Raw genomic sequence first — 14,299 nt, forward strand, 5'->3', positions numbered from 1 at the left:
GTTTTATTTCGTTTATTTTTTTATTACGCTTTTTTGTGAAGCAAAGCGTTGCGAGAAAAATAATAGTCATAACGTGCAAAATTCCTACGGCAGGCGAGGGTATTTAAACGATTTAGCCTTTGATGACACTATCACCTATAGAGTATAAAGCAATGGTCCAGATTGTGCGCCAGGGTCCCTGCAGCGATTATTATGCATTATTTTTTCAAAACTTTACTAATTTTTTAGGACAAAAATACTTATTAAGCAGTTTGGATAGAAGTACTTAATAAACGGTACTTTTAGGTATTTCGTTTAGTCTAAGAACGCCGTAAAAAATTACTAAGTGCACCACGAACTGAGAAAGTTTAGGAAGCTCCAGTATAGGGATATTGGAATTCTAAATTGTTGGTTTTGCTTTTTTAGGTTAAGAGGGTTTTCAGGAATTTAAAAACTTCTTTTGGTTTTAATGTTAGTGGAAGTTTGATTTATAATCTTGCTAGAAATTATTATTTAGAAGATACCGTTTTATTAATATTAAGAAAGATCTTAATGACATTAGCATTATCCTTATCATCCTCAGTTATAATGGTTTTCTTATTGTTCTATACCCTTTTATGGTATAGAAGAAAAAAAATATATTTTTTATTTGACGGTTTGGATTTGATTAGGATTGCTATATAAATAGAAGGATATAGATTTCACGCTATTCTGTCATTTTTTTTTCTAATATTGATACTTGTTCTAGGTGTGATAGGAAACTCATGACAGGATTAAAGGCTCTGATAGCTTCTTCACGAGTCTGTGACGATAAATTAAAAACAAAGCGCGATCTATAAGACGATGCGTCATGCGATATTGGAAGATTTAATTTTTTTTTTTTTTTCCATCGGTGTCTTTTTACTTTTTTTTTTTTTTTTTTATTTGTTTGTTTTTACTTCGTAGATAGGATAGGCCACAGTTCGGTATTTAAAACAGTTATTAGTTATTTATGTAGAGAATTGGAGATTTTATATATTTGTGAGCTTTATGCATGTAGTATCAATTTGCTCGTGCAAGAGAGATAAACTCTCTTATTTGGCCGATTGAAAATTTGTTAAATTATACGTGTTATGTCATTCTGTTGGAGGATCAACAACTGTGTAGATAGGCTTAGACGTTGACCGTTATTCATCTTTTGATGGTATTAAAAACCAAATATTACGCAGACGACATATCTCTGGATTTCAAAAAATAAAAATAAAAATAAATAAATAAATAAATAAATAAAATCTTTAAAGAAGAAACTGCTTTTCACAATAAACGAGCAATGACAATTACTATTAAAATGAATTGAATTAAAAAGAACAAAAGAACAACTAAATTCTTAATATTGTTATTATAAAATGCAATTTAAATAAAACCATAATTTTCAACAATTTTTATTATCTAATGTAATTTAAAAGACATAATTTTACGTTTACTATCAATTTATTTAAAGTTTCTATGTGCTGTATTAATTATTTTTATTGTTAATAACAAAGATTATGGCAAATAAATATATTAATTAAACAGCTAAAGTGTATAATTCAGTTCTATTGCACGTTTTCCGAGTTTGTGCTTTCAAAAACCATTTAAGAAATAGCCTTAGTATTGAAGAAAAAAAAATCCACATACATTCCATCTTAAAACCTACAATCTTATGATGTACTGTGACTTAATCGTTTATTATCCTGGAAATCAATAATGGATATATTTCTAAAATACGTACTGTGGCTTTCAAGGTATTGTACATTGATAGTGTAGATAAATTAATTGTTAGAAATAACAGAAAATCCTGCTTTACATACCAAACATAAAACTTTTGAAGTCATTTCAAGACTATTAAAAAGCAGAATGGCAGTCTCACACCTGGAGATTAAATTCATGCACCTCAAGATACATCCATGATCGTAGTCGGATTCGGACCCATCGCTTGTTGGATGCAAATAGAGGCGCTATCCACTTGGCCAACTAGCCCGGTTAATGCTATTGTTAACCTTAAAAAAATGCAATCATGTTTCTAGAAGAGAATCTTCATTTCTAGAATCTCCTCTAGAAGCGAATCAATTTCAATCTTAAAATAATTCAGAAATTAAAGTTCACGACAGTATAAAGTATGGTATGTCTTACTTCCAGAATCACCTTAAGATTTCAATATATATAAAGCTCTAATTCCTTTTTAAGCAAGTACATTGTTTGTAGAAAACTCCCTGCAAAAGTCTGTAATGAGTTTCGAATTGTGCACATTTTCCAAAGGATACAAAAGTCTATTTAACATAAGAATTGTAACAGCATTCCTGAACTCGCTATAACTTCGTTTGCATACTGATATTTTTAACTTCAACAATGTGCATCAGCCATTCCCATTGTAACAAATTAACTGTAGTCTTTTCACCAGCAAATTTAACACACGCAACATTTGTCCCAATTACGATGTGTTGAATGTCTTAGTCACAATATCCAACGTTTCAAGCTAAACGAAATAAAAATGCAATGAGATGCAAGTTCCGAGTGGAATGTCGGTCTCACTGTAGACGTTGCATTTCTATTAATTCTTGGAGACTAAATGGGACTACAGTTCCACTGCTCAAAAGCTAATTAAATTAGGCGCATTGTTTGTGTCTGTAGTAGCTGAAAAATATTTACTTAATATAACCCGTAATCTCATTAATTGAACAATATTGCAAAGGTGTTCTGCCTAAAGCTTAAAGAGCACGTGCTTGTGGCTAATTCTCGCAATTCTGCATTCCACATTAAATAGCTAGGGAAAGTAGTGAAATGTGTGATATGTTTTTGAACACTGCATGATTCTCTCTCTCTCTCTCTCTCTCTCTCTCTCTCTCTCTCTAACTTTACAATTTTACCTACAGCTATTTACATTAAGCACGCAAGCGCACATACATACACAAGTTAAAAGATATAACATATTAAGGTAATATGTTATAGTTAATATATGATAGAATATTAATTCATTATATAGATATCATTGAAGTATTAGCTCAATTATATCGGATTCCAAGAAATATTTATCAAAGCTTCATTATAAATGAAGTTTTGATGAAGTAAGAACAGTGCACGGTGATATTACAGCCTAAAAGCAAAACAAACAATATTAAAACAGAAAATTTTATACAGATTTCCGGATACATTTGTCTTATAAAAACCTTTTTAGTTTGGGCCTTTTTATAGTTTATATTGGTTTTAATAACATCAATTATTTTATCTCGAATTCTATGACTATTTCTAATAAAATCTTATGAAGAATTTTGTTTTGTAATTAATAGTTTAGCACACCTTTTTACAGTTCATATAGGAGACAATAACATGCATAAGCTTGTAAACTCTGATTGTAAAGGTTTAGGCTGGATCAATCGACCGTGAGATGCGGGTTTGGTTCATTAATGCCCTTGGGGGTGATGGATAGCAACGCAAAGCTGTACCAATGAAGTTTAACTGAGGTTCGGCTGTTGCTGCTACCCCTTTGGGCGAGGAGTTTTTGAGTCCGCTCTCTTAAGGTTTTTACCTTAAGGGAGCACTTTGAGTCTCCGGGGAAGGTGTTCTCCGGCACGGCCCGCTGAGGGGCTTTGTCGGTGAATTATTTTCCTCGGAATTTGAGCGGTTCTGCTCGGTAATCGAGTTTCACTGAGTAGAACCAACGCTGAGATTTGGACGGTCTTTCGCCCACGAATGAGTGGCCTAGAGATCGTCCATATTTTTGAGATAGAACCTTTACTTACATAGTCGATTGGTTCATTAATGCTCTTGGGGATAACGGATGGCAACAATGCAATGCTGTACCAATGAAGTTTAACTGAGGTTCGGCTGTTGCTGTTACCCCCTTGGGCGATGAGTTTTTGAGTTCGCTCTCTTGGGGTTTTTGCCTTAAGGGAGCACTTTGAGTCTCCGGGGAAGGTGTTCTCCGGCACGGCCCGCTGAGGGGCTTTGTCAGTGAATTATTTCCTCGGAATTTGAGCGGTTCTGCTCAGTGGTCGGGGAGCTCGTCACTGAGTGGAACCAACGCTGAGATTAGGACGGTCTTTCGCCCACTATGGAGTGGCCTAGAGATTGTCCGTATTTTTGAGATTTCACCTTTACTTACATAGTCGGTGATTGATTTTATATGAGATGCCCATATAGGGTAACGGATGGCAATGCTGAACCAATGAAGTTTAACTGAGGTTCGGTGTTGCTGTTATCCTGGGTAAATGAGTTCGCTCTCTTAGGTTTTGCCCTAAGGGAGCACTTTGAGTCTCTGGGGAAAGTGTTCACCGGCACGGCCCGCTGAGGGGTACTTGTCGGTGAATTATTTTCCTCGGAATATGAGCGGTTCTGCTCAGTGGTCGGGGAGCCCGTCACTGAGTGGAACCAACGCTGAGATTAGGACGGTCTTTCGCCCACTATGGAGTGGCCTAGAGATTGTCCGTATTTTTGAGATTTCACCTTTACTTACATAGTCGGTGATTGATTCATTCAATCCAATACCCTTGGAGGGTAATGGATGGCAATGCTGTAGCCAATGAAGTTCTAACTGAGGCTCGGCTATTGCTGTTACCCTCCTGCCATGATCAGAGCTTTAATAGCTCAATACCACCTTAATTCCTGCACTGTCCTCTACAGATGGCGGGGAAGATGAAAAGCATTCTTGCTTCTCCCCTTTAAGCCAGTCCTTATAAGGACTCTGATTGTAAAGTTCTGATTACTCTAGGTAACCAGAACTATAGAACATCAGAAAACTATAGTTGCAATGATTTACTAAGCCTTATTTTTGCTTCTGTTACGTACCGTCGTTAGAAGCGCCATTGTTGGCTTATATAATAGATTATTAACTACTGTAGTGCAGTCATCACCATGAGGATGATGATGCTTATATTGAATCGCTCAACAAAGGGCGGGCGCTCAGCATTCTCAAAAAGATTGGAAGAAAAGTCAAATGCAAGTGGCCTGACATCCTTAATTATTTCTACTCCTTGCCACGAGAAGTTGAGGATCGAAGACGCTGCCCATATGTAGGAGAAGCTGGATTTGGTGGTGTCCACTCCCCCAGAATTTGAAGCGGTCCGTGCAAGCAAGAAGCACAAGACAACAACCACAGAGCCACCCAAGGACAACGGAATGGATGAAGATGGCCCTATTACGAATTCCTTTGCCTCTCTCACAGAGAAAGTACCTTCGATTATTATCCGTGAAAAGCGCAGATGGACGTCCATCATGTCCGACCTGTAAATATCACACAAAACAGCCAAAAATATTGACGACTGCATAAAGATCCAGCCCGCCACTGTAATAGACTACAGAAGATTGACCAAAGAGTTAGACTCAAACAGTGCACAATATCACACCTTCTCCCTCAGCTCGGAGAAAAACCTGAAGGTGGTTCTTCGAGGTGTTTCTGAGGACATATCTACAGATGAAATCGCTGCTGATCCCTGCTGTCAAGACCTACCACCCATCAAGGTCAGCAGAATGACCAGAGCTGACAAGAACCCGATGCCTCTGGTCTTGGTCGAAATCTACCAGCCCTACAAAAACATCTATGACTTGATATCGATCTGTGAACTTAAGATCAGTCCTGAACCTCTTAGGAAAAGGGCTTCAACAGGACAGTGCCTCAGATGCCAGACATTTGGCCATTCTCAGAAACTGTTCCGAGCAGAGTTCAGATGCCTTAAGTGAGAGGGGAACCATTCCACCAACACCTCCACCAAGCCGATAACCACCCAATTATAAGGGATGTACTCAACACCCGAAGAACAGACTGTGGGAGACAGCTAAGCAGTCTTCTTCCTTTAGTACACGAATACCAGAAGCCCTGCACCACAGTCAGAGGCTCAGAGGCCTTCAAGAATAGAGAATACCACTGGCAGACAAGAAGTTATGCAGATGTGGCCTGCTCAAACAAGTCAACACCAGAACAGAATCAGCCAACAGCACCTACTAACCTGATCGCTGTTATTACTGCCTCTCTAGCAAACATGCTACAAGACTTCAGCGTGTCAAACCCTTCAGCAACCTCCACTAAAAGATTCTTACGTGAAACACAAGTCATCCTCACAGCACTTTCTTCAGATCGTTGCATGGAATGCAAATGGCCTCAGAAACAAAATTTTAGAGCTCCAAAAACTTTACTTAGAGATATCAGCCAGATGTTCTAATAAGCGAGACACATCTAAGACCCTCAGACAGCCTAAAATAAGGGGATATCTCTTACACAGAACAGACAGGCTAAGGTATAGAGGCGGTGACACTGTCATCTTCTTTAAAAATTATATCAAACACCATTCTGTAAATAACCCTCCAACCACATCTTGAGGTCACAGGCGTGGAAGTATTCACTAGCTCGGCTGGAAGACTAAAAATCTACTCAACCTAAAACCCATCCTTAAAAATCTACCGAATTCTGATCTAAATGCCATCTTAGGTATTAGAGAGTGCATCATTATTGCCTGAGACTTACACTCCAAGCACCCTGCCTGGAATTGTAGAACCACCACAAGAATGCCTGCATCCTTTCCAACTTCATCGGATCAAACTATGCTGCTGTTGTGGCAGGCCTCACCGAACCAGCTCATCTCATACGTTTGGCACTGCCGACATCCTGGATATAGTTATCCTGCAAAATATTAAACTTCAGTAGAGACTAAAATCATTGAACGAGTTGTCATCTGATCATAACCCAATTCTGCTACAGCTGAAAAATTGCCAAAAGTACTCCGGGATTACATTTGACCTATTCCTCATATAAGTTCAAAAGAAGATGTTGAAACTGCAGTCACAAGCCTCACCCAACAAATTAACTCCGCTATAATGGCAGCCACCTCCTACAAATCTGTCCCGAAGCCTTGTAGGAGGCAATGTCGTCTATGTCTAAAATGTCGTCTGTCAGAAAACATTATGAACTTGATCAGAGATAAAAATCAGACCAAGGAAAAGATTTCACAATACCCACGCGACAAGACAAAACAGTTCTTAACAGACTAAAGGGTGCAGTGAGAGATGCACTCAAAGCCTACAGAGATCAATTATGGGAAGAAACGTTATCTTCTATCTCACCTACTGATCTATCTGGGGACTACTGAGGAATATCAGATACAAAGGCAGATCCCTTTCTTCCTATACTTTCTGACCAGGGCCTTGTTCACACAGACGTAGACAAGGCAGAAACTATAGCAAAACATTTAGATGAGCAATGCAAACCTCCATATAAAAACTTAGACTTCAATCACTTGTATAAAATTCACAGACAGGTTAGACACTCATTAAAACTCCCCGATACCGGTGCTGATCATATTGCACCCACATCACCTACTGAAATATATGATATCATTAAAAACTTTAAAGAACAAAAAAGCTCCTGGTCCAGATGACATCACAAATAAAGTGATGAAGCTGCTGACCCGAAAAGCAGTAGTTCACCTGACCATAATAATAAATGCAATCTTAAGGTTTCACTATTTTCCTCCCATTTGGAAACTGGCTGATGTAATCCCAATACACATCCTGTCGTCCTATCAGTCTCATCTCCAACTTGGGTAAAATTGCAGAGAAAGTTCAGTAAATGAACTAAACATCCTTTATAAAGAACAATTTGGTTTTAGGCAATATCATAGTACTACCCAACAAATCCTCAGATTGAATATATTATCACCAGCCACAACTAGCATCAATACACTGGAGCTGTTTTTCTTGATTTATCCAAAACATTTGATAAAATTTGGCACTTTGGATTGCTACATAAACTTATCTCAGCCGGTATCTCACTAAAAAATGGTACACCTAGTCAAATTATATCTACAGGATAGAAGCATGAAAGTCAAGATAAATGGTACTACCTCATCCCAGCGCCATATCTTGGCCGGTGTACCGCAGGGATGCGTACTGGCTACATTACTGGTCTCTATATACGTGTCAGACATTCCACACAACCCATTGTCATCCATCATGGCCCTATATGCGAATGATACAGCATTATTAGCCAGATCTCTTCAGCCACATCTTGTTACTAAAAAGCTTCAAGAAAACCTTCTAAAGTTAGAGATTGTTTCTCCAAATGGAGACTACAAGTAAATCCCCAAAAGAGATTAGCCATTCTCTTCACGAAAATATCGATATCTCCTGCAGGAAACGTCTTATTGTTCAATGCTAAAATTCCCGGGCAGACAGAAACAAAATACCTTGGTGTTGTCCTCGACGAAAAACTAACTTTTAACCAGCACATCAAGATTAGGTGTGCAAACTATTTTTAAAGCCATCGCCCAGATATACCCCCCCTCCCCCACACAATTAACAGGAACAGCAAGCTAAACATCAGAATCAAATTGCTTTTATACCAGCTGATGATTCCTCCCATAGTCACTTACGCCTCTCCAGCCTGGAGCCATATCTCCAACACTAATATTCTCAAACTGCAACGTGTACAAAACAAGTGCTTGCGAAGATTCTAAACGCTCCATGGTTCGTATGAAACAATCAACTTCATTGAGACACAAACATTCCTTATATAATCTCTCTTTCCTACAATCTTTAGCAACAAAATTTTTCCTAAAAACGTCCATACACCCCAAGGATCTAGTTCAGCAAGCTGTAGCCTACGAGGCAACGGATATATTTAAACATAAAAGATCAAAAGCCATTTTAACTTCCTGTAGCGATACATAATCTCCATGCCCATTCATGTCGAGCAAACTGCTCATAAAATTTTCCCCACACTGTAGCTCTAACAGACAGCAGGGAATATGAAAAGCATCTTGCTTCACCTCTAAAGCCATTAATGTCAATTGTCAATTCACTGGTGATTGGGATTTTTAAAGTGACTTCCAGAGTTTAAACAAGTCAGTACTTTGTGGTGAAGAAATTTGTTATTATCACTTACTGTCGTATTCGGACTCACTCATTTTTATATTTTATTTTTACTATTATTAAATAAATATTATATTTCTGATGACTCGCTCATTATTATTATTATTATTATTATTATTAGAAGAAGAAGAACACGTGTTATAAATATAGATGCAAAAAGTATTATTATCAAAATTTTAACGGAAATGCAATGTAGAAAATGAATCACATATGCAGCACTTAGTGCTGGATGTTGTCAAAATTACAAGTTGGAATGCCACTAAAGACGATTATTGTAATTGTGTAAATATTTTAGAAATAAAATATTTAGAAATTTAAAAAAAAAATTAAAAATTATTATTATTATTATTATTATTATTATTATTATTATTATTATTATTATTATTGTCACAGTTAAGGTCCTTGTGAGAGGATTATTTTTTTATACCAATAAACACAGTTTTCTTTGACGAACTGATATGCCTGTGAGTTCTTACAGCTATTTTATATATATTTTATATATATTTTATATTCTAATATATATATTCTAATTTAACTTTAACATTAAAATATATATATTCTATATATTTTAATGGTGCTAAAATCATACCGTGATTATCTAATTTTCTGCAATAAAACACAGAATTCCGAAAATAGAAAACAGCAACTCGAAACCGCAACATTATACCATCATTTATCTTTTAAAATGAAAGCAATTCATGTGGCGCCATCTAGAATGCAGTCATTGAAATATATCTGCTTCAATTTTATTATAGGTTTTGCTTAGTAATATATCTATGCATTGCTATAAAAAGCATTTATTTGATATTTATGAAAAATGTCAGATTTGAAATTAAAATCACGAAAATTTGAGTTTATTTGAATCTGATTATAATATATATATATGACTTATGAATATTTGTATATGACAGTTTTTTTTACTGAAATTGTTTTTGAATGGAAAACAGTTGCTATAAGTATTGAGCTAATTCAACAAAAATCAGTACTCGTAATGGTTAAGGTAATTGGTTTACTTCAGAAGGGTTCCTTTTTTTTCCCCAATCAGTTGAATGTATTTGAAATTATAAATATACAAGTATATTCATTACTTTCACTGTTTTATAGATATTACACATCAGTCCTAAACACTGGTAAGACCGTAATAATATATTCATTATAATAATGTTATTAGTTATGATTACTTAGCAGTAATCCAAATGCAACTCATCCGACTTCCTTTTGCTGCAAATTCGATAGCAACATTAATTAATATCATTATTATGTTTATTACACCATTACAAGCATCTGTAAATAATTAATAACTTTCATTATGCAAAATATATTTGATGACGTTATGCATTCTCTCAAAATGTCTCGCTGGGTTTCCCCTTAAAATAATATATATATATGTTTAGTTTCTAAACTTGATAGGAGATGGCGCCAGTTCTGTCGACTGTTCATAATCATTGTGTTAAAAATGCCTTCATACAGTTGATTAAATTTCAATGAAAACAAACTTATCTGTTATCAGTAGCAACGAATTTCGTTGAATTATTAAAATTAATAAAAATTATTAACGTATTTATTGTTATAAATTAATATTTTTCGTCTAAATAATACTTTACTGAGAACTAAATTTCGTATCTTGGAAATTATTGGATGAAATGGCGCTGCCCTCTATAGTTAAAATGCGTAATTAAAGTCATATTACGCTACTCGTGAAATATGCATGGCAAATATAATCCTGGAAATAAATAATATAATTAATACTGTCTAGAAATATATATGTTTAAAGGTTGATTTATCTCATTAAAATTTTACAACATATTTTAAGTCCTGAAATTATATTGTATTGCTATTTACTCGAACATTATATTTCGGATATGTTTTATTATAATTATTTTTCTCTTTTATATTAGTGCCAAGGAAACCACCTCATCACGTCAGGGTGGTCCCTAGATCTTCGACCTCTTTAAGGGTGACATGGAAGGTAAGAAAAATAAGAACAATTATGATGAAAAGACAAACGGCCCTTAATTTAAGAACAATTATATTGGAATATTAATTTTTAAAATTAATGTTTTGAAATTGACCTTTTAATTCAAAACAATATACGTTAATAAAGAAGTGTACAACAAAACAGGTATAAAAATAGAAAAAATTCTTTTGATATAATATTAAATTGCCAGCATGTATTAATATCAGTTTTTTCCCCCGTTGTTTTCTAAATAAATAACGCAATAATAACAATGAATAAATAAATTAGATCGTTTACAAGATTTGCAGCTTGTGTGTAAAGTGTAAACTTCTAATTAGTTTACCAACTTTCTGTTTGAGTTTTAATAAAGTAATTAGTTGAGTTTTGTTTCATATAAAATAATTAATGTTTAATCATTTATATTTTTAATATATTTGTTCAAGGCTCCTAAAGAAGAATCGGAAGCGAGTTCTATCACCGGCTATTACGTTGGTTATAAATCAGTTGGTACAGAAGAGCCTTATTTATTTAAAACTATTAAAGTTACCAGCGATTTTCAAGAAGAATGCCTGCTAACGAATCTAAAGAGCTCTACCAAGTACAGCGTCATAGTGCAAGCTTTTAATGACAAAGGTCCAGGTCCACAGTCCGACGAAGTGGTGGTAGAAACACTTAAACAAGGTAAACAAATAAAATCCAAGTATTAGAACCGTTGAAGACTAGAAAACACTTATGCTGAAGAAAACACATTCAACAATCATAGCTTTATGCGTTGTTTGCGTATAATAAAAAAAAAAATAGTTATCCTTTGGACGATATTGCACTTGTTTCATTTGTTATTACACTATTTTTATTTCATTTTTATTTCATTTTATTTCTTTAGATAGGTCCGCGTAGCTCTTTGGAAATGGTGTTTGCGTCCATAGCGCTAGGCAGACAGAAGAAGGACCGTTTCTAGGTTCGATCCTAGTAGCCCATTAGAGGAACTTATTCTAAGAGTTTTTTCTTCGACTGGTTAGTCGATCTCTAGCAAGCTGACTTTTCTCTGGGAAACTCGGGTTTTTCATTAAACTCAAGAAAGTCGATCCTAGGATCGGCTTTCTTGGATTCATACAATTTAAGACAATAATAGTAGAATTGCAGAAATAGTGCACTCGCTAATATATAATTATAATATATAGTGTTAGGGACCACGAGATGGCTGCAATTGTCTACCATACAATTGTCTATCTCCTCGAGTGTCTGTTAAAATCACTAACAGTGTTTTGCCTGCTATTCTCTGAATGGCTAAGAATGGAGGCTAGTTTTCCATCAGTCTCCAAAAAGATAGGACTAAATAGCCTCGCATATCCCTTTGGGAGAAAAAAAGGGTTAGAGGATTTTATTTTATTTTATATTTGCAGATGAATTTTATAAATAATGCAGAAATAGCACACACGCTAATATGCAATCATAATCTCGCCTTTCCTAAATCGTTTGTTTAATTTCTTACATACTTCTTTAAAGAAGGAAGTAAGAAATGTTACTCCTCGAGTGACATAGTTGTATATTATATCAGTTGATTCGTGGTCTCTTAGGCTGGGTTGGATGAGGAATTACAGTTTAGCTGAAAGGCTATGAAGCCATCGTTTTATGTCTGTTAAATGCGTGTTTTCTCTGGTTTGTTTGTCTGCAATGTCGGATGAAAATCCCAGTTTCAGAAGCATAATATATAATAATTAAGAACTACAACCTCTGTGTGACACTAAGACTTGTCTGTTAACATTTCTAAAATTTCTTTCATCATAAATGTGATTCGAACTTGTGCTCATAGGCTGAGTACTTCTTTTGTAAAAAAAAAAAAAAAAAGTTTTATGCTGCATCATAAATCCAAGTGTGGCTAATCATTTAAGTTTGAAAGAACCAGTAAAATTCATCCGATCACAATTCATTGATTGTAATTGTCTTTCCCAGGCAAGTGACAGGCGGTTAATACGACTTCTCGGATTTGTTTTTGAATTTTAACAAAAGCATTGTCTGTTAATTGTGTGTGTGTTCTTCTAGTCAGTCATCCTGTTTCGTGGGATTAGAAAATCTGACTTTCTTGGTAAAACAATCACAACCATACTTAATTTTATTAGCAATAAAAACCATTATTATATTTATTGATTTGTGAAGTTGAACAGGTTATGTTTCTCCCATTAAAGAACGGTATGGAGATCAGCATTTAAGAAGTTGGCCCATAAACGTTCTTAACGTTCGCAGTGAACATTTTATTGGGAGGAGGATGAAAAATCTGTCATCTCAAAACCATAAATTTGAAGCACAGTTATAGAAAGATAATTTTGATGTTCACAAGGAGCAGAGTAGATCAAAGACTTGCTGCAACACAGAGAAGGCTTATGATTAAAAAATAAAAATAAAATAACAACAAAAACAAAACATGTTCATGAATAACAAGCGACTACAAAAGAAAGTAGATTATATTGCAGACAGCAACCGGTATTTGGCTAGTTTACTGCGAAGCAATTATTCGAAAGTTGACGACATATCCTCTTTCTGATAACGGCTTTCATAATCTACAATTGCAATTACTGTTTTGAAGGCTTCAGCGTCGTGATGAAGTTGATTATCAATCGATTTCTCTATTAATTTTCAACGTCCTGAGAAAATGACAGTAAAGATGTTATATAATTGGAGGATATAGTCATCACCTTACAAAATGGGAGAGAACCTTGCCTTTTTTTGGGAAGATGGTTACGAAAGACAATAAGAGTGGAACAGGATAAAAGGAAATATACGATAACACTATTTCTGTGATCATTTTTGCAAATACTTTGGGACTTACTACCAGGAACTTCAGTTTCTCTTGATATTTCAGTTGCTCACGAACTCTTTCCTCTAATGATAGAGAATAGAGTTTCTTAATGATACATATTTGATAATTCATAATGAAAAGAATGGATTATGGCTGTAGACAAACATATAGTTGAAAATTTGTCATTGATTTGATAATCACTTTATAATCTAAACGTTTGAGGAAATAAACAGGTTCACAACGGTTGATATTAACCTCATTTCAATCAGGGTTAATGTTAAATCAAAACTACCATCTATTTTGTAATAATCACTGTTTCTTTTGAAACGATGTGCAATAATTGCTTGGATAACACGTTCGTAACATTTACCGCTTGTTTTTCTTCAACAGGGTTTAGAATTTAGATTGTAGAAGAAGAAAAATGAACGTTTCCGGCTTACATTAGCAAAGAAGTAAATCTCCTGTGAAAATAAAAATGAACTCGAGTCAATGCATCCTTATACATGAAGAACGTAAGCAATTACTTAAGACAAAAAATAGCGAGGATAAATACAGTAAATGATGATTACTTTTACTACTTTTCATTCAGGTTAAATTTACCGAAAGTGTTTTAAATGAACGAATATAAAATCCCTTTCAACTGTCTCTAAATTCGAGACATACAAGCTTCCAATTCAAACTGATGAAAA

General features: G+C 35.0%; 1 protein-coding gene across 1 annotated transcript in view; it reads left to right on the plus strand.

Moving 5' to 3' along the window:
* Positions 1-14,299, plus strand: part of LOC150097489 (cell adhesion molecule Dscam1-like) — a 396,227-nt gene that overhangs the window by 368,513 nt on the left and 13,415 nt on the right. Inside the window, exons 16-17 of the mRNA XM_090407275.1 lie at positions 10,755-10,825; positions 11,257-11,494. Of these exons, the coding sequence (XP_090263401.1) occupies positions 10,755-10,825; positions 11,257-11,494 (309 nt within the window). The remainder of the gene's footprint in view (positions 1-10,754; positions 10,826-11,256; positions 11,495-14,299) is intronic.

The sequence above is a fragment of the Typopeltis vanoorti genome, chromosome 17, assembly GCF_054136105.1.
Source record: "Typopeltis vanoorti isolate ZY-2024b chromosome 17, IOZ_Tvanoo_1.0, whole genome shotgun sequence".
Taxonomy (NCBI): Eukaryota; Metazoa; Arthropoda; class Arachnida; order Uropygi; family Thelyphonidae; genus Typopeltis; species Typopeltis vanoorti.